The sequence below is a fragment of the Columba livia genome, chromosome 3, assembly GCF_036013475.1.
Source record: "Columba livia isolate bColLiv1 breed racing homer chromosome 3, bColLiv1.pat.W.v2, whole genome shotgun sequence".
In the NCBI taxonomy this organism is placed as follows: domain Eukaryota; kingdom Metazoa; phylum Chordata; class Aves; order Columbiformes; family Columbidae; genus Columba; species Columba livia.
The window spans coordinates 52,639,726-52,658,670 of NC_088604.1; the positions used below are offsets into that span (position 1 = coordinate 52,639,726).

At 41.4% G+C, this 18,945-nt stretch overlaps 3 protein-coding genes across 24 annotated transcripts in view; 1 reads left to right on the forward strand and 2 right to left on the reverse strand.

The window, feature by feature from the left end:
- MCM9 (minichromosome maintenance 9 homologous recombination repair factor) overlaps positions 1-7,617 on the reverse strand; it is a 47,492-nt gene extending 39,875 nt beyond the window's left edge. Inside the window, exons 1-3 of one of the 2 annotated variants that reach the window (XR_010471315.1) lie at positions 7,480-7,617; positions 6,464-6,780; positions 1,648-1,961 (exon numbers count right to left, since the gene is read on the reverse strand). Coding sequence is in view for 1 of the 2 variants with exons in the window: in XM_065056757.1 (XP_064912829.1) it covers positions 1,648-1,961; positions 6,464-6,773 (624 nt within the window). In the remaining variant the exon portion in view is untranslated. The remainder of the gene's footprint in view (positions 1-1,647; positions 1,962-6,463; positions 6,781-7,479) is intronic. The other variant, XM_065056757.1, reaches the window with a different exon arrangement.
- LOC110362596 (uncharacterized protein C10orf95-like) lies at positions 6,772-12,939 on the forward strand. Its single transcript, XM_065056526.1, has 4 exons — positions 6,772-6,830; positions 7,227-7,995; positions 10,200-10,365; positions 12,602-12,939. Exons 1-4 carry the CDS (start codon positions 6,772-6,774, stop codon positions 12,712-12,714), a joined length of 1,107 nt encoding a protein of 368 aa, XP_064912598.1. The 3' UTR covers positions 12,715-12,939.
- Positions 12,940-13,662: 723 nt separating this feature from the next.
- FAM184A (family with sequence similarity 184 member A) overlaps positions 13,663-18,945 on the reverse strand; it is a 76,958-nt gene continuing 71,675 nt past the window's right edge. For 14 of the 21 annotated variants that reach the window (XM_065056746.1, XM_021294484.2, XM_021294482.2 and 11 more), the window contains 2 exons: positions 17,098-17,300; positions 13,663-15,379 (listed from right to left, as the gene is read on the reverse strand). In XM_065056746.1, coding sequence (XP_064912818.1) covers positions 15,298-15,379; positions 17,098-17,300 — 285 coding nt within the window. In that variant the 3' untranslated portion in view covers positions 13,663-15,297. Of the gene's footprint in view, positions 15,380-16,980; positions 17,301-18,945 lie in introns of those variants that run through there. The other 7 variants (XR_010471314.1, XM_065056756.1, XM_065056754.1 and 4 more) reach the window with 4 other exon arrangements.

Sequence of the window (18,945 nt, forward strand, 5' to 3'; positions counted from 1 at the left end):
ATATCCATGAGTTAGATAACCTTTCACTGTAGTATATAATGAAAGATTATTCTCTATATTTTTCTAGTATCTAACCAAAATTTCACTAACATATGAAATGTTAGTTTACACCTAGGTGTCAAAGATTAAATCTACAACGAGAAAAAACAAATCACACACAACTGGACAAATATATATTGACAAATGTGCCAGTAACACCTGTAATTCTTTTTCTTTTTTCCAGGGCAAAGTCTATGCAGTCTTGTCACAGTCTATTTCCAACCAGCAATCTTTCCATTTACCATTAAAGCTTGCAATGGTTTTTAGAATATGCACTGCACAAGAACAACAACCAGAAATACGTTTTCGTTCTGCAGCACCAGTCACATGTGCTAGAATTCCAGATTTATTCACTCTCTAGTGCCTAGGAAGGTTAATTCATCCTTGGGTATTATCTAAATGGCCACAGGCAGTTCACATCACTGTCAGTCCTGGTGGCACATGCACAGCTACCAGCAGAGCTCAGTAGGAAACACGAGTGAAATTCATTCCTGGTTTAACTCTACTGTGTTGAATAAGCCCATGCTACTGAAAATCCTTCCCATCATAGTGGTCTGTGTGTCACACAGTAAAACAAACATGCAAGAAGCTATAGAAGCCATATGTCAGAAACAATCATTATATGAACATGTAACATAAGGCTTATTTCCTTCAATTAGCTTTATTCCCTTATTTTTTTGGTATCGTGAACTTTTCAGGGCTTTGTTTCTTATTTGATACATTTCTGTTTTCATACATCCTTCATGTAGATTGGCACCACTATCCTCTTAATAAAATAAAGACCCTGAAACAACTAAAGGTATCTTGGAAAAGATTTATGAAATAGACAATGAGCATACAAACACAGAAACATCACCTGCAATATACCCTTACTTATTCTCAATTTTCATATAGTGTAGATTTTCCTGTGCCAGTTCTGTCTTAGTTATGTGCTACCGTAAAAAGAGGCCCGGTTGTTTCTTACTCCTCCAGCTTGGCTGTACTTCCACCCAGGGCTCCCTTCAGAAAAACGAATGTAAATTCTGTGAGGAGCACACATTCAATAATTGTGGAGTTCAATACTGGCTAAAGGAAACAGACCACGTATTGACCGCACTACACTGCCACAGCTGGCCTTGGCCACCACTGGGCTCGCTTTAATCCTCAGAAGTGATGTTGAACATCAGCATCGCGTACAGTATGCGAGAGAAACAATGCTTACTTGGTGTTATAAAGATTCAACATAGACATTTAGTCTATGGACAGACCCTGGGTGTGCTGTACATTATTGAATGGAGGTGCTTAATAATGGAATTTTAGTCAACATGTGTATAAATTTGTAACTCTCTGACTGGAAATCTCTGACCAACAGGCTCTCTGGCTTCTTTCCATATTTTTCAGGCATTTGTTTTAAACGACAGTAGAATCTGTAAAACTTTTTCACTTATCTTAGTATGGAAAACTTATCAATGATAATGGGATAAACTTAATTCTTGAACAGTCTCAGCAAAATTAGCAGAGTTACCTTACTCCAGCAGGAAATTAAGCCTTTTAATAAGTTCATGCTTTTCACACTTGAGACATCTATACCTTAATACCCCCGCTTTTTCTCCACTTTACTTTTTTTACCTGTTCCTGAATTTTGATTTCTTGATAGTCTCTGCAGCAGGTAGAAGAGGTTGTTCCAGAGAGACAGGTGAACTTGGTTGAGTTGCAGCCTTCTTCATTGAGACAGGCTGATGGACGACAGAACGCGTAGTACTGTTCAAAGTCAGCCTTGACGACAAACACGTGCTTGCACTTATTGCAGATGTAACTCCGTTCATACTCCAACACTTTCACCAAACTGGTGCGTATGACCGTCCCAGTGACAGACAAAAAGTGACCCACGTCCCTGGTTTTAGGAATGTGCTCTCGAGTCAGCTCTGGGCAAACAGGCAAACCTGTTAAACAAAAACATGTGCAGCATAAGGCTCTGCGTATAAAACACGGACTTAAAATACAGCGAAACAGAAGGACTAGGAAAAAAAACCCAACCAGATATATTAACAGTAGCCATTGTTATTACTGTTTCACAAATGTGATACAACTATTCATCTGTTGTACCTTAGATCTGAATCAGAAAATGTTGCCATTTTACTCTCCAGCTCTTGCCAAGGGCTGAATAGTTACGAACAGTTTCCATTTGTGGAAAATGGATCCTGATGTTCTCAGATCTATTCATTAATTTAAATGAGCTTTTGGCAAACGCCATTTATTCTACAACTGGCTTATCTGGATTACAAAATTTTAGTTATGCTGCTTAATGGTGGTTCAGACAAGTCTAACTCCTAATCTTGTGTGAATTCTCAAGCCTAAGCAAATTTAAAATTCATAGTCCATGAGCACTTGACCTGAAATTCACATTGCATACCAGTAACCCTCAAGCACAACAAAGGTGGCATAAAAAGAATACAAAGGGGTTATGAACACAAACGAAGAAAATCCACGTGTACATTCAAATGAATAGTGACAGCACGGTTTCATGACACTTGTTCTCCGTTAACTCCACCCCAACAGCCAGTTCTGTGTGGTACTGATTCCTCTCTGGCATCATACACGTAGCCAAAATCCTTCGGAAGACTAATCTACCTTAACAGCCTATAAAGTCTTTATAAAAATAAATGGTGTCTGAAATGCGTGCCTGAGGACAGCATCAAAATATTGCGTCTTTGGAAGTCAGCATATGAACTACAGGATACTAATAATTATCAACTTAAAAATAAATTACCTGCTCTTATAATAATTTCTTAGCTTTACTTCCAAAACAGAACTAGGAAACAGAGATGCAAAATAATAAATCTGCTGGAAAACGATGTTTCTAAGGGGATCAAAACCATTAGTGCATTTAGGTCAAGTCTTCTTAGAAGCTTTGGCTGCTAAAAAAAAGACCTCATATATTTATTTCAGTGTTTTCAAAACCAAATGCTTTATTTCAGACATGCTGAAACATTCTGTTTCAATGCTTTTAAGCAGTGTTTGACCTTTTGCATTTGTTTGAAGAAAATATTTTAAAATATTAAGCTAATTTTAAAAGGTAACAGAATAAAGTGAAAAAAATAAAGTAGAAAGGAATTAAATAATCTGGAAAAGAAATATAAGTATTATGTACAACTGCCAACATTTTTTTCTGGTAGACTGTAACAAAGCTATTTACATATTCTACCAAACCTGCTGAAAATTCTTTTTCTGCCACAGGTTTGCATTTCTATTCAGTTCAGGAAAGAAAAATTAAAAAAGATAAAATACATTGATTTTCAGCATCTTTTTCTCTCAGCTCAGTACTGGTGCAGCTCAACAACCTTTGCAAAATACAACACATCTTACACTAGAGAGAGCTCCAGCGCTGTTGTCAGGATTTATTACATGATCAGCTCTGTGAATGCTGAAGAGAGAAGAGCCCGGATGGGGTGAAAAAGAGGCTTCATTCTGATCATATTAGACTACCTGACAAACTCTTTGAGTATGTGCCTCTTTGAATCAGCTTCACTATATTAGTAATCACGTGTAAAACTGAACTACTAGAGGCAGCTTGGCCACCAGCAACAGCCAGAGCGGTGCTCAGGCTAATGGTAGCTAAGGAAAAATCTTTTAACGGTTTTGTAGCAAAAGCAGAAGCTATACAATCAAGTTCCTACAATGCTAAAATTCAGATAGAGAAATTAATCTTTTACTTTCTCCAGTGAACCCAGGGTAATCATCCATTGTTAATCACTGCACAGTCACACTCCCTGAGTCCTTTTTTGATCTCCTAAACAACACAAGGAAGAAATTTTTCACAATGAGGGTGGTGACACAGTGGCACAGGTTTCCCAGAGAGGTGGTAGATGCTCCATCCCCAGAGACATTCAGGGTCAGGCTTGACAGGGCTCTGAGCAACCTGGTCTAGTTGAAGATGTCCCTGCTCATTGCACAGGGTTGGACTAGATGATGTTTGAAGGCCCCCTGCAACCCAAACTATTCTGTGATTCTATGCCCTGTCCATATCAGTATGAACATGCTACGATTGCATTCATATACCTGGCATAAGCAAAAACCACTTTTCCTCACTTCAGCCCAAGCCTGACATGCAGACCCCCTCTGCCCCCCTCCAGGTAGTTCCCATGCTGCTCCCACCAAGAAGAGTGCAGCCCCTTCTCCTCATTCCCGTTTGGCACAGGAATGGGAAGCAGCACTCCAAAACGAGAATCGTGAAGGTAACCAGAACGCAGCATCCACCTGAAAGGTAACAATTATCATGGGAAATTTTGGGAAAAAAAAAAAGCTTACAGATCATTTAGCTTACTGCTTTTTTTTCTTCAGTAGGGCGGTACAGAACATAAGCCAAACTACATGGGCAGATGTTCTCTTGATCCAGCTGGACCTCACGAGGACAACCACCCCCTGCTCTTCACCAGTTTCCCTCCCATTTAGTGACTGAGTGATTTATGAGTCTGCCAAATAAATTCTGCCATCAATGATCAGTCATACTTGCTTTTATTAGTTACTAAAGCTATTTGATCAAATGTGGCTAATTTTGCCTGAGGTTGATTAGGGAATATTCAGACCAAACATCACTGTGGGAGGAACGGTCTGCTCAGCAACAGGCTGGTAACAGGAGCAGGAATGTCGTAAAGGCACCGCTACTCATGCAGTGACAATCTACCCCTTGCTTTACTCCTTATAATACTTCCTGGTAGCTTAAAATAACTCTGCTTTCATGCTGAAGCCCTGACTGATGCAAATATACCCAGAACACTAGGGGGAAAGTTTAAATTCACTCCTATTTTTATGGGTACAGGAAGATGCCTGACATTTCAAATTTTAGTACAACACAGAGGCCATCCTCTTACACCACATACGCAGCAGTGGTATACAAGCTCCAGAACACCTAAACAGGTAGCAAGACATTTTGTTTTTCCCTAAAAAAAAATTGAGAAAATAGCATTATGAGAGTCACATGCTAATTGGATTTCTGATGTATGTGTTCTAATGACAATATTTTACATGAAATTTACTGAGGCAAAACACAGTTCTACTAAAAAAGACATTATTCATTCAAGTTCAAGCTGCCAAAAGAAAGAATGATCATATGCTACCCTGGCACGGGGCAGCGGAGGGAAACATGGGTCACCAGCTCCAGGCTTTGCAGACTAGACAGCTCCAAACAGCTACAATCAGCAATGACCACAAGGGACAGTGCCAACACTGACACAGCTCCCCACAACAGCCAAAACACGCATTTTAACCTCAGAAACTGCACTCCACATTTACCACACCTCAAAGCTACTAAAAATTTTCTAGTAACAAAGAACCTGTAGTGAAAAAAATGACAAAATCCTCTCTTAATGATCATGCCTTCCAACAGCCCATTCCAATTTTATAACAAGCAATATTATGAAAATTAGTTAAGCAAAAAGTTTACAATTTCAGATTAAGTTGCTAGAAGACAACTCAAAAGTGAGATTTGCCTCTTCTGGGAGATAGCGGGAGCCAATAAAGACATGGTAAGGAAGTCAACCTGCAAGAAAAACTATCATACAAACCACATATTTTCCCCTATTTTTTTTTCTTTAGACCTTCTGGCTAACAAGAGAAATAATGTGAGATCAGCCGCTGACTTGAGGCATCTTTTTACCATGGAAAGGTTTTGATGTAGGTCCTGATCCAGCAACAAACACCAACCATTGCACATACGCCATCAGGGATGCCCACAGCTTTTTCCTGGGCTGGTCTACACAGCTCCATGGGTTCGCATGTGTTCTTTACTGTTTAATAAGCACTAGCCATTCCCTCCTCCTTCAAACACTGAAACGGCAAGAATTATGGAACGACAGACTCATTTCGGTAGGAAGAGATGCTCAGGATCATCGAGTCCAACCATAACCTAACTCTGGCACTAAACCGTGTCCCTAAGAACCTCATCTGTATGTCTTTTAAACACCTCCAGGGATGGTGACTCCACCACTTCCTGGGCAGCCTGTTCCAATGCCTGACAACCCTTTCCATTAATAATTTTTTTCCTAACTTCCAATCTAAACCTCCCCTGGTGCAACCTGAGGCCATTTCCTCTTGTCCTCTCTCTTGCTACTTGGGAGAAGAGACCAACACCCTCCATGCTACAACCTCCTTTCAGGTAGTTGTAGACAGCGATAAGATCTCCCCTCTGCCTCATTTTCACGTGTCTTCTCAGGGTGACTATATACAAACGCATATCAAACTAATTATTACTGTTGAACGCTCTAGTATTTTATTAAGCTATGTTTTATCTTTATGAGGCTGGTTCATTAAAGGTGAAGTGGTAGAGTCACCACCCCTGGAGGTGTTTAAATTAAACTTGTTCCCCAATAGTTTGTTACAGATTTGGCAGTGCTGCCTGGGAGATGCCCCCAGAGCACCTCGCTGCTGCTCCTGCGCTGCCACTCACCCGAGACCCTGGCATGGAGGTTGTGCTTGGCGCTGAGCTGTGTGGGGACCGTGTCGGCCTGCAGCACGGCCAGGGCAGCCCGGCGCAGCGCGCTGTCGAAAATCGTGAGGACCTCACTGGGGAAGGCGTTGAAATACTCCCCGACTTCCATGTTGGTCTCGAAGAGCGTCAGGGCGTCGACGACGACAGGGTAGTGCGCCTCATCATCCGGCTCCCTCAGGATGCCCAGGATGTCGTCCCGGTGGTGCTCCAGCACGTAGGACTCGAACACCTGCCCGATGAGGTTCACCTGCTCCGCGCTCAGCACCATGTTGCTCCTGCGGGCAGCGGGAGGCAGAGCGGTCACACCGGGAGGGGTTTGGGTACGGTCGGGCGCCGATCGCAAAACTTTTACTCGGACGAGCCCATCCCGCAGCCCGGCGGGGGAGGGCGGGGCGGGGCCTCTCCACAGCGCGCCCCGACCCGCCGCCTGCCTGGCGGGAACGCCGCGCCACCTCCCACAGGCAGCTCCCGCCGAACAACCGCCCCGCCCCGCCTCAGTCAGTCAGTCTCTCCGTCAGCCCGGGGGGGCAGAGGCGGGTGCCGGGGACCTCACGCCCGCCCGCCGGGGTGGTGGGGCCGGGCGGGATCCGCTCTCCTCTCCGTTAATGCCGGACAGTTAAGCCACCCGGCGACCGGCTCCTCCGGTCACTCGGTGGGGCTGAGGAGCGGCGGCAGGCGCGGGCTCTGCCAGGCCTCCCGCTCCCGCCTCGCCTGCCGCCAGCGCGCCAAGTTTTGAACGCGGGTGGGCTGGCGCTGCGCGGCGCGCCGGGGCCGGGCCGGGCCGGGTCGGGTCGGGTCGGGTCTGGCCGGTCGCCTGCGGAGCGCTGCCCCGGGTCGTCCCGTCCCGCCCGCCCGCCTCCGGACAGCGCGGGCCGCGGGTGCGCTCCCAGCGCTCGCATCGCCGGAGTGTGCGGGGCCGCCCCCGTCCCCGCGATGGGGAGGCGGGCAGCCCTTCGCCACCGCCCCCTCCGTACCTGCAGCGCAGACCGCCGCCGCGCCTCCGGCCGAGCTCCCGCCGCCGCCGCTCCCTCACCCGGCAGGAGAAGCGGCTCCGTCCCCGCCCCCTGCGCGCCGCTGCACGCCCGGGCCAGGCGGCCGCCAAGCGGGTCGGTGGGGCGGAGAGCGGCCGCGGAGCCGCCCGGCAGCGTGGCCGGAGCCGGGCGGGGAAGGGCGGGCGCCCCCCTCGGGTGCCTCAGCGGGCGTGTGTGCGGGGTCGCGCCGCTTCCGTGGGGCCGCTGCGGCCGCGGGAGGGCCAGTGCCCCGGGCGCACGTTTTGGGGCGGCGAGCGCGGCTACCGCCGAGCAGCGCGGTGCCGGGCGGCCTGGGGAGCGGTACGGCGTGATCCCAGCGGCCCTGGCTGCCGTGAGCCAGACACAGCAGCGGAGTCTCGCTGCGCGGCGCTGCACGCTGTTCTTCGGCTAAATGTCAGTGTGGCCCCGGTGCAAAGGGACCCCGCTCCAGTGCACAGCACGGGAGGGTCGCAAGTCGGGGTAAGGAGGGTGCTGGGCAGCAGCTCGGGTGGCCCTAAGGCAGCTCAACCTCGTATTTGCTACTGCTTCTTGCACCCACACCCCGCCGACCTCCCGGGTTACAAATCCCGTGAAGTCGAAATTTGGCTTTTTTAAAGCGAGCTGCCCAAGAAAGCGGTCAGTTCCCCCTTCTTCATGGAGGCACGTCACAGCTAAGCCCGGTTTGGAAATTTTATTTTTAACGTAGCCAGAAAATAGGGTTTGCTGAAAGCTCAAAATATTTGCTCTCGGCCAGGATTTACAGCATGTTGTTTTGAATAGTTTCTTATCTGTATGTTCTTTCTTCTGAGCGTGTATTACAACCGAGTTACATGCTTTAACTAATTTAAATATTTTTTAAATAATGAATTGTTTCAAAATTGAGTCACTGCTTTTAAGGATTGAAACTACTGAGTCTTGTGATATCACAGAGGATAACTTAATGCCCCCTTCCAAGTGTTTGGAGGATCTTAAAACTTCTTTATTGAGCTCCTAACTCCCAGAACCTCTCATTGTTGGCTTGTATTAATGCAGAATTATTGATACGCAATCAAAACAGAAATCATTGCCTGTGTAAGGTCTTAACCAAAAAGTGTACCATACTACCACCAAGGTATCAGAACTGTGCCAATCATTCTATCATAAAAAGATATCAGAATATATCCAACTCATAATTTAATCTAAATGTTAGTATTTTTTTTTAGTTAGTGGAGGAGAAAATCAATGCTTTTCAAACAAATATCTTTTAGATCCCATATTTTCAAGTTATGATATATAGCTTCAATATCTTAATCAAACTAAGATAATTAATTTGAATGTCTACATGTGTTTTTCTCCTAATCATATTCAGATATATGATCTTAACAAATAAGAAAGCTACAGTGGTTACTTCATCTCTGTTATCTATATTGACTATCTTGCCATCCATGAATTGGTCTGAGAAGCATTTGGCCAGCAGAGAAGGGATGAGGCTTGAAATGTTTGGGCAAAAGGTTGTTGATGGAAGTACAGGTGCTTTAAATGAGGAATCATGTTTATCTGAATTGCTGCTTCACAGACTATCTGAAGAGTGTTCCTGCGTAAGACCCCTGTCTGATAAATCAATGGATAGAACTTCGCTTTTCTGTCCTGCACTGTTTGCAAGTACAAACTTTTTCAGAGTTATTTGTAGATGTTGTCTTAATCCTCATCTGAAGCAAAGAGTTTTGTTTCCCAACGAAGTGCAAGACTGCTTCAGGGGCTTATAAAAGGGAAATGCTTTAACCCCCAGATATGTCTCTAAAGCCAAAACCATTTTGCTTTATGAAGTGGTCTTACTCTAACTCATTGAATGGCTATGGCTGTGAAAGCACTGCTGAGATCTCCACCTAATACATAAATTGATGACTATGAAAATTCAAAACTGTGATTATCCTGGGTGGAGTGTTAAGCGAGCCTTGTCTCCACATTACACTTTCAGCGTCAGCTTTACTTGGTTTATGGTGCTGTCTTGCACAGTACCATAACCAGGCTGCTTTTTTTTTTTTTGCCACACTGACACACCACTGCTTCTACATATTTATTAGATCAGGACAGTGACCTGGCTTCTGGTATGGCAGAGCTGGAATATTCTCGATTTCCTGGAGTTGTCTGTCTGTGCTTCCTCAGACTGTGTTTTGTAGCCCAAACAACTAGAGCAACAGGATGGAAAATAACGCAGCAGCTTGCAACTGGAGCATTACAAACACAGAGCAAGTAACTGATACTGGCGTGTAAATGCTGCGATTAGGCAGTGGTTACTGCAAGGAAAAAAACTCAAGTATTTATCATTTTGTTATTGTCTAATAATAACTAGTAACTGTTATGTTCTTGGTTGAGTAATGAAGAAATGTTTACTCAAAAAAGCAGTCATCAAAAAATACATCACGCCCATTTGAAAATCCATAAGGTAGCCCCTTTTGAAATAATGGTGCAAAACTGGACAAGAAAAAGTAATTATCTCAAATGAGTGGATGGAGACAGTGTTGGCAGTTCCCAGCCTGAAAAGCTCTCTTGTCCTGGGCTCAGAATGCTTTCCTGCTTTGTCTTTGCTTTCCAATTTGAATAGTTCTATTCCATAAGCCAATAGTACTATTTTTGCTTTCAGGTCACTTCTGATAGTGGTTCTGACAGAAAAGACGAAGAATAAAAACTCCTTTGTTTTTCAGTTTACAGACCATAGTGCGTGCCCTCCATCTGGAAGTGTCCCAGGAGAGAACCAGGGCTGCCTGCCGATGCTGTGGTGGGGCCAGTTGATGCGTCCCAACCCCCCCGTGCAATTGGGATGCTGCTGGCAAGGCTGTGTGACAACAGCTCATGGATCCCACCGCTTAGGTAAAGCTTTAGGCTAAGCAGAGTCAATGTGGTCGAATGTTCACGTGAGTGTAAAGCTTGGGCTTCGGTCTGTGTCCCTGTGCCTGGAGGCAGGTCTGTTGCCAGCCGACTGGGGCTGCCGATGGTCTTCACAGCCTGAGGCTGGTGACTCTCCTTTGTGCCCGGCCATGGCAGCTGAGCTGGAATTGAACTCTGGCTCCAGCTAAAGACTCAGCTGCTCTCTAAACTTTTCTGCTTGTCTGTCAGGTTGAATGTGGAAGGCCTGATAATTTCCAGGAGTACTCATTCTTATAATGAAGGCAGATTTTTGGTACTCATTGAATTCTTGTGCTCAGCCAGCTGTTTATTGTGAACAGGCCTCTACACCGTGCTTAACTCTGGAAATACTGAGTTGCCCTAGCGATAGCCAATTTATAAACTCATCCTTAAGACTGTGCAGGGCTCCAGAGAGGATCAGTAGTTTACCTCATAAGTCTCATTGTTAACTTAGGAACCTGCAGTGCAATTTGTACGGTCAAGAAAACTTGAGTTGTCTAATTGTGTTATGTGCTTCAGAACGATAAATGATGACACAGTTGTGCAGTAAAAAAGCCCAGTGTTCAGCCCTGCAAATATTTTGCCCTCCTATTAGCAAGAGAAATGGAGTTCAGCGGTTGGTCATGCTGAAAAGTTCTGTTTCAGCTTGGCTGCCTGGTTTTGTTACATAATCCCAGTACTATCCACAGGTGCTTCCAGTTACTGTGGCATATCTAAAGAAATACACTGCAAAGTAAATTAGCTTTATAACTACAAGCTGGTTTCTGTATATAATTGTAGATGGCAATGACTCATATTTCCATTTAAAGATTTTTTGCCAGGGAATGTATACGTGAATGAAACTGGTACAATGCCCAAAAGTAGCTAAACAACACCACCTTAATGATAGTAAAAAAAATAAAACCAAACAAAACAAAACAAAAAACAAAACAAAACCAAACAAACAAACAAACAAAGTTTAGCATTTGCCTAGGAAGAAAAAAAACCAATGTCATGCTAGGGTTCCTCACACCTAAGTTTAGGCAATGGAGGCACACAGATTTGCTGTTGCTCTACAGTCTTGACGCAGTCATGAGAGGCAGGTGGGCTGATTCACCACCCTTCAGGCTGCCTGTTGACTGCAGAGGAGGCTGAAGATCACTGTTTTCTTAAGTGATGTAATTCAGTCATTTTCTAAGGGAAATAAATGACAGCAAAGGAGGAAAACTCGGGGTCTAATTTTCTCAGTGTAGAATTAGTGAAATTTACCCATGGATAGCACAAGGATCATGTAACAAAATCCACATGTAACTTAAGCTAAACCTTCAACAAGCGAGAGATTGCTCTGACGTGGTGAACAGGTCTGATTTCTGATATGATGACTGAAGTCTCCTTATATTCATTAGGAATTCCTGATGTCCTATAGTTTTAAAATAGAGTTTCAGAGTAAAACTAAAACTGGAAAAATGAATGACTGTTAATCAAAAGCTAATATTCAGATTTTCTAGCTATAGTTACTGGGGTAGTGTGTTTGTTAACAATTTAAAGAAAGGACCCCAGCTTTTTTCAGCCGGCACACCGGAAAGGCAAGTGCTCCAACACTGAATATGGCTCAGAATCCCTCTGTGTTCAGTTACAGCAATGGAAGCGTTTTTCCCAAAAGAAACTGCTGCTTTCAGTTTCGAAGTACATCAAGACTGAAAAAATTACATACTGTTTTAAGAATGAAAACAAAGATTCTTACAGCGTTATACAAAACATTTAGGTAGAGCCTAAAAAAAAAAAAACCAAAATATTTTATATTCTCCAGTTTTATAATACATAGACATTCTTACTCTGATCAAAGATTACAAATCTAAGACATTGAATTTTAATTTAAACATGCACACATTAAATGTAGAGCTACTCAAACCAGTTAGAAAATAATATTTTTTTTTTTCTTCCAAAACATAATGAGAGAAACAGAAGTGAAAACTTATTTAGACTAAATTAGAGTGTTAAAGATTTTATACTATTGACCCACGTAATTCATTGCCAGTACTTCTTACAGGACTAATATTTTCCTTGAAGTCTCAGGTAAATACAGCACACATGTGCTAAAGGAACTGAAAAACTGCAAAAGGAAGGAGTCAATCTGACAAAATGATTTCTGTGTTGGAACTGATTGCAGCTTGGTTTTCAATTGTCTTTGGGCCTTTTTTCACCCATTTATACCCTCTAGGTACAATTCCCTGCTCAAGAAAAAAAAGCTCTGTGCTTCTCAGGACAAAGTTGTTCCCTGTGCTACGAGATCGTGCCCGACACGTCAGCTCGAGCAGTTTTCTGCTAACCTAGAAGATTCGCTGGCGTTCAAACCCTTATTGCAGAAGCCAGTGGAACAATCCAGACTGAAGGGCCAAACCTGGCCTTAAGACTAAGACTGATTATTATGATGACCTTCTGGAGAAAGGTGGGATTTGTCTGCATTTTGCCCCTGTATCAAGTATAGCCTCTTACTTCCTTCTTCCATAGGAAAACACAATAAGGATTAAAATATTACATTCTGTATCGTTTGCTGTATGACTTGTTATTGTTCTTTCTGAATAAAACTGAAGGGTTGAGGGAAGTAGTTACACTAAGTGCTGATAATGAGCTTCAATGTGTCAGAGTGCAGAGGGAGAGCTCCTGAGAGCCAAAACATTTTCCCGCCATTGTCAATAATACTGTGCAACTGGTTCTGCACCCCCTTAACTTGGAGTTGTCTGTTGAGCCGGGACAGAGATTTTGCAGAATTCTCTACACAACCGGACTCATGAATACGTGCACTTTTAGCTTTTTCCAGAATACCATATACTGCAAAGATCAGGAACACAATGGGATTGTGATAATGCGAATATCTGTATTAATCCCAAATTTGTATTCTTTTAGGAATTTGCCATTTGGTACAGAATAATTTTTTTACTAGCTTCTGCAGGTTGGTTTTGGGTTTCATTTTGTTTAGTTGGTTTTTGTTTTTATGAGACAGATTCGGTGGTGGAACAGCTGCTGACTGTGGCAGACACGGTAACTGAGTGCTCCTTATCTTTCTTCTCCCTTCAGAAACACAAATGCCTACTAGCAAAAAACCAATGTGCACACCTTTTACTGACTAGATAAAGTAAATGCAGATATCATAATCTTCAGATTACTGTTCAGTTACTAACTCCATATGTAAAAATGTACAAGTGAAATGGAGGATGGGAGAAAAAGGCCGAGCCCTTGCAAAGCACGCAAGAAAAAATACACAACGCTCACTTCAGAACATTATAATAAAATGAGCTAATGTATTTTATTTTGGGTAACAGCCAAGAAATCTGACATTTCGCCCAGTATGGCTTTCTTCTAAAATTAAAAAGTTGCATATACCTACAGTTGAGTCCACCAGCTACAGAAAATCTGCTGTATACATGTTTAATCCATGGCAGCATCACCAGAATACAGCTGTCAGTGGAGTTTTCCAGCTCAATTCTAAGAAGTTTTTAAATGTGCATTTAGAAGATTTCATATTGTTTCTATGAAAACATACAAATTTTTCATTTATACATATACTACATATAAAACTCATCGTAATAAGGGTATTTATCTTTGTGCATATCGAGAAAAAAGATGTAGTTAGGGCTTCAGATGAAATAGTAAAGTTCAAGACCTTTGTATATGCTAATGAAACCTTATTCAAATAACTCAAAGATAAGAGATTCAGCTTAAAAATACATTCATAAAACAAAGAGACAATTTTCTCCCTGAGACTACCAGTGTAAATTACTTTGTGGTAATCTTGAATGAAAAAATATAAAAAAGACAATAAGCTCTATTTTTCTATATGCTGCAACAATTTCTTGAACAATACTGGCATCATAAAAGGTGTCAACTGGACAATCATGCTCACTAGCTGAAAAAACATTTTCATATATCGGTTTAAGAAGAAGAAAAAGCTTTAATATAGACAAGGGAAGGTAATTAAGTTTGAATGGAAAATCAGTATCTGTAGTATGTATAAATGGGAAAAAGTTGGGTGGTTGTAGTTTTTTGTTGGTGGTGGTTGGGTTTTTTTGTGGGTTTTTTTTCAGACATGAATTTTATCCAAAGCAGGACCGTATACTCAAAATGTAGATTCTTGATTTATGCAGAGATACTTAGTACTGTATTCTAAATGTTTCGAGCAGGTTTTTGTTAATAAAAGAAATACATTACTTGTGGGAACAGTTTCTGCTTAAATTCAGTAACATGTTTGATTATAACTAGATGGCAAAGTCTCATGAGCAACAGGTAAGGAGTCAGCCCCCCACAATGAACACTCCTGGCTTGTGGCTTTTTTCATCCTCTTGTCAAAATCAGTCTGCTCCGAAGGCCAGCAGCTACGTTAGCTGTGATTTATTTCACATTCTTCCTTTAAAATGTTAGAAAGAGACAGTTTTTAAATGGCTGCAAAGTAACAGAATAAAATTGGGATACATTAAACATATCCTGCTCAAATTGCTGAGTGAGAGATAGATGCTTTTTCCTTTTACAATTTAATTGTATTTATGGTAACCATGCAATTATGTTATTCTGGGGGTAAAAGCCTTACCTGAAAGCAAAGAAAATACATTTATAGGAAAAAGGGGGAAAGCATCATGTTTGTTCTACCAAAATTTATTATGTAGTCATTACAAAGTTTAAAGATTCTTCCATTTTAAATAAAAATAATAGTTATAATTAGACACGTTATATAGTACCATGTCAAGTGATTCCAACAAATATAACATGAAATACAGTGCGGTTTCAAATCAGAAAGACAAATACTTTCTCAGTCACAGTGTTTGACAAATTACAGGAAAGCTTGTTCACATGAGGGTTTACTTAAGGTCATGCTCTTATAGACAGTCCACGTCACGCTGTGCCACAACAACATATCAGCGCTCAGAACGTGAAGTACCGGGCAAGCCACTCCTGGCGTTGGGGGTCTGGTGAAGCCACTGGTGAAGCGTCAGTCTGAGGAGGGCTACATTCACAGGAAGAAGAAAAGAAGAATTATCCCACAACTACACCAAAAGTACGTATCTTAGGAGAAAAAGAAATAGCGCAGAGAATATTCAAGTAAAGAACAGTGTCTGTTTTTCCATGGATTAACTATCAGTGTGCCTCAGGATGTGATTTAATGTCTCCCTATAGAACCTGTGATCATCCACTCCATTGGAGAGCATCAGCAGCACAGACATGGCAGTTCAGAAGCCACATAACAAGGTAGGCAAGTAGTATTTTGGAAAACCTAATTTAAGATCTCATTAACAGCCGTAGGTTTTCAGGAAGAATAAAAAGGTTTTCTTGGAAAAGCGTGACTGTAGCAGGTCCTCTTTTAGCATCCTTTTCCTGTGGTAAAGGTAATTTTCAAAAATATGATGCGAGCATCATATTTGTAGACATGTGCTCACAAAGACTAGTTGGCAACTGAACAAAAATACACACTATTTTAATACTTAACACTGATCACAAATATCACTTGCACTGTTGTTCATGCACACATTTAAAATATGCTAATATAATAGGAAAAAGAAGCTGCTGCACTGCAAACAAGATTTGTTCCCCCCCTCGAACAATTAACATTCTTGCAAAAGGAGCAAGAGACAATACTTAAATCTAATTTAAATTTAATTAAACAATTAAGCTCCTTTATCAATAAAAATCAGTAATAATCGCTACTGTATTACTGGATAATACAGAGCACAAAACCATTTGGAATGGAAGCTCTGGCATCACTGTCCATGCACGTTCATGTTATAGATACCTGAGGACATTCATGCACATCACATGCACGGGAAAAATAAGCAACAGTATTTTTTTCTAAAAAGATTGTTTTTGTAAAATAGGCTGTTCTCCCATCTCTACTTTAGATCTTATTATTTGTTTCCTTTTATAATTAGGAGTTGCTAGGTATGTGGTCTTGCACACACTAAACCAAAAGAGTAAACAACCAACTGTGGAACTGGTAATCATGTGTTGCTTTAAGTTTCCAACTTAGAGGTAAGAGATCAGCACCTGCTAAATACAGAGCACAGCACTTCAGTGCATTTAATATGTAGGCACATAAAGCCAAAATATTAAAATCCTGCCTCTAAAATGCCATTTGAAAGGTATTCAATTCACAGTATTAATTCGTGAGAGAACTACTTGAGACTTTAATGCTCAGCACTAAGCAGCCAAGCGTGCATGTTGCCTGTTGCAGTCGGAGGGGAACTCCTACAAAACAACGTGATATAGGTGAGGAAAGGGGAAACACGAAACATTCATGTAGCACAGAAAATAGTTTTCTTATATAAAAAAACCATTATCACATAATACTGAATAAAAGAAATCCTGTGCTAGTATCAGTTCCTAAATGACAATCAGTAAATAACACAAACATTTAAAACAATTGTTCATATTTGTAAACAATTGGAAGCACATGAATTCTGTTCAAGTATCTGAAGAAGTTTTCAAAGTTCAAGACTTACAAAGAAGTGAGAGAATACTTCACATTTCAACAAGGTCTACAATAAAAAGGAATACTATAAAGAGGTTACAAATATAATATAAAAATGAAAAATGCTGTAAGAGTACTTGTACCTCTGAAAGGTTCATGAAGCAAGTGGGATTCAGCTCAATAGGAATGCAAAATTTTCCTGAATTAAGCAAAAAAAAAGAAAAAGAAAAAAAGAAAAAGCTGGGTGAGGCCGTGCTCACCTCAAAAACGTCTTGGGCTCTTTAGGTGGCACTGGCTGTGGCAGTGGTTTGCTGCTGTTGAACTCAATATCGTGGATGGGTGAGTTAGGAATGGGGTCCAGGCGGTTGGGATGTCCATTGCCCACCACTCCGCTAGATTCCAGAGCATTTAGATTGGGGACACTCACAAACCTGTTTGTTGATTTATCGTTCTTCTTCTTTTGCTGCATTAAAAATAACAAATGTGAGGAATTGGCTTCTTGCACCAGGACAGATGAGGAAATTTGCAAATTTAAAAGTAGTATTGATGGCTGGTTTGGGGTTTTTTTGAAGGAGAGCAATTGGACCAGATTGTTCTGCTTTCTTTTGCAATTGTACTTTTACTATTTACTTTGACCAGAACCAAATACTACAAATTTTTTGCAGAAAAATCAAATTTCTAATCAAGATGATTAAGTTACCAAGATTTAGTATAATACTCAATGAATATATAATATGAAATCTTCCAATGTAACATTTTGCTCTGAGACATTGGAGATACGAAGTTTTCCATAAAATTGTCACTTAGTCTGTAAAACCTTTCATGTTTTCTTAATCTTTTCTTGATATCAGTGGAACAGCTCTATTGTCAAATGTAACTACAGCAAATTTCAGTGATGAAAAAAGTAAATCTCTCCCACAGGTTTCACCCCATCACTGAGGCACATTTTGATAACTGGAACATGGAACCCAGAAGAGCAGCTACATTTCTTTAAAAGCAATGACACCCTCATAGTTGGCAAGCATTATAGCAATACTGCTAAAGAGAAAAAGATCATTGTGTAGGAGTTCAGTTTCTTGCATGAGGAAGAGGCTAGGCTCCCGGTGCTAATACAGCTGCCGCTTGTAGACACCAGATGGCACAAATGAACACTTTTCATAATACTCCTTATACTCCTACTGATAGTATTTCAAGGGACTCAAAATACTGAAGAATTCTCTTTTTATATCACTATTTTACTCTCCATAACACATCATACAAAGGTACTGGTATTTATCCTCTTTCTTTTATAGAAGGATACTTTAAATAACGCTATAGCTTTTTAAAAATGGTTGTGTGACAGGACGGCATGTGTATTTTCTGACTTCTATCAAATATCCCATGTCCACAATAAAATATTAATGTTGAAAAAGCCTAATTTCCAAAAATAGGATTTTTGAATGAATGGATTCATGTATTCTCATTAATTATATATTATTTGACTATATAATGAATACTTTCATTCAATTATCCTAACAAAGCAGCTAGGAGAAAAACTCCTTAAGGGCTTACGAACTACACAAATTTGAACTAAACAAAATGAAAGACAAGCGGAATCTCATGTTGTTTCTATATAATATTTTCCAGCAGAATTCCACCTGAAAGAGAATAGCTGCTCTATGCAAGGGTGGGCATGAGTTCAAACGGAGGCAGACAGAGTCCTATTACTTGGTTGTACTTTCTTCTCTTTAACTCTCTGCTGCTTTGGCCCGACCTCTCCAGGGCTGGCAGATGCAAATGCTACTAATTGTAGCAACACTGGTGAATGTGTTTGTCAAAATACAATTAAACAACTCCAACAGTTGAACAGAAAGCTATAATAGAAAAAAGGTTTTTTTAAGCATCGCAGTGAAAGATCATTAGCTGCAAAAGATTAAACTAAGATTGTCCCATGCACTTTCCTCCTTCTGTCGTAGCTGAAGAAGCAAGAAGTAACATTTTGGTGGAAAAAATAGTTTGGTAAAAGTAACCAACTGTATGTAAAATACATCTGCAAGGTAATATGCACTGTAATGATAACTGTGTGTTAAACACACTGTAGTTAAACCTGTGGGCTTCACGGGTGACTC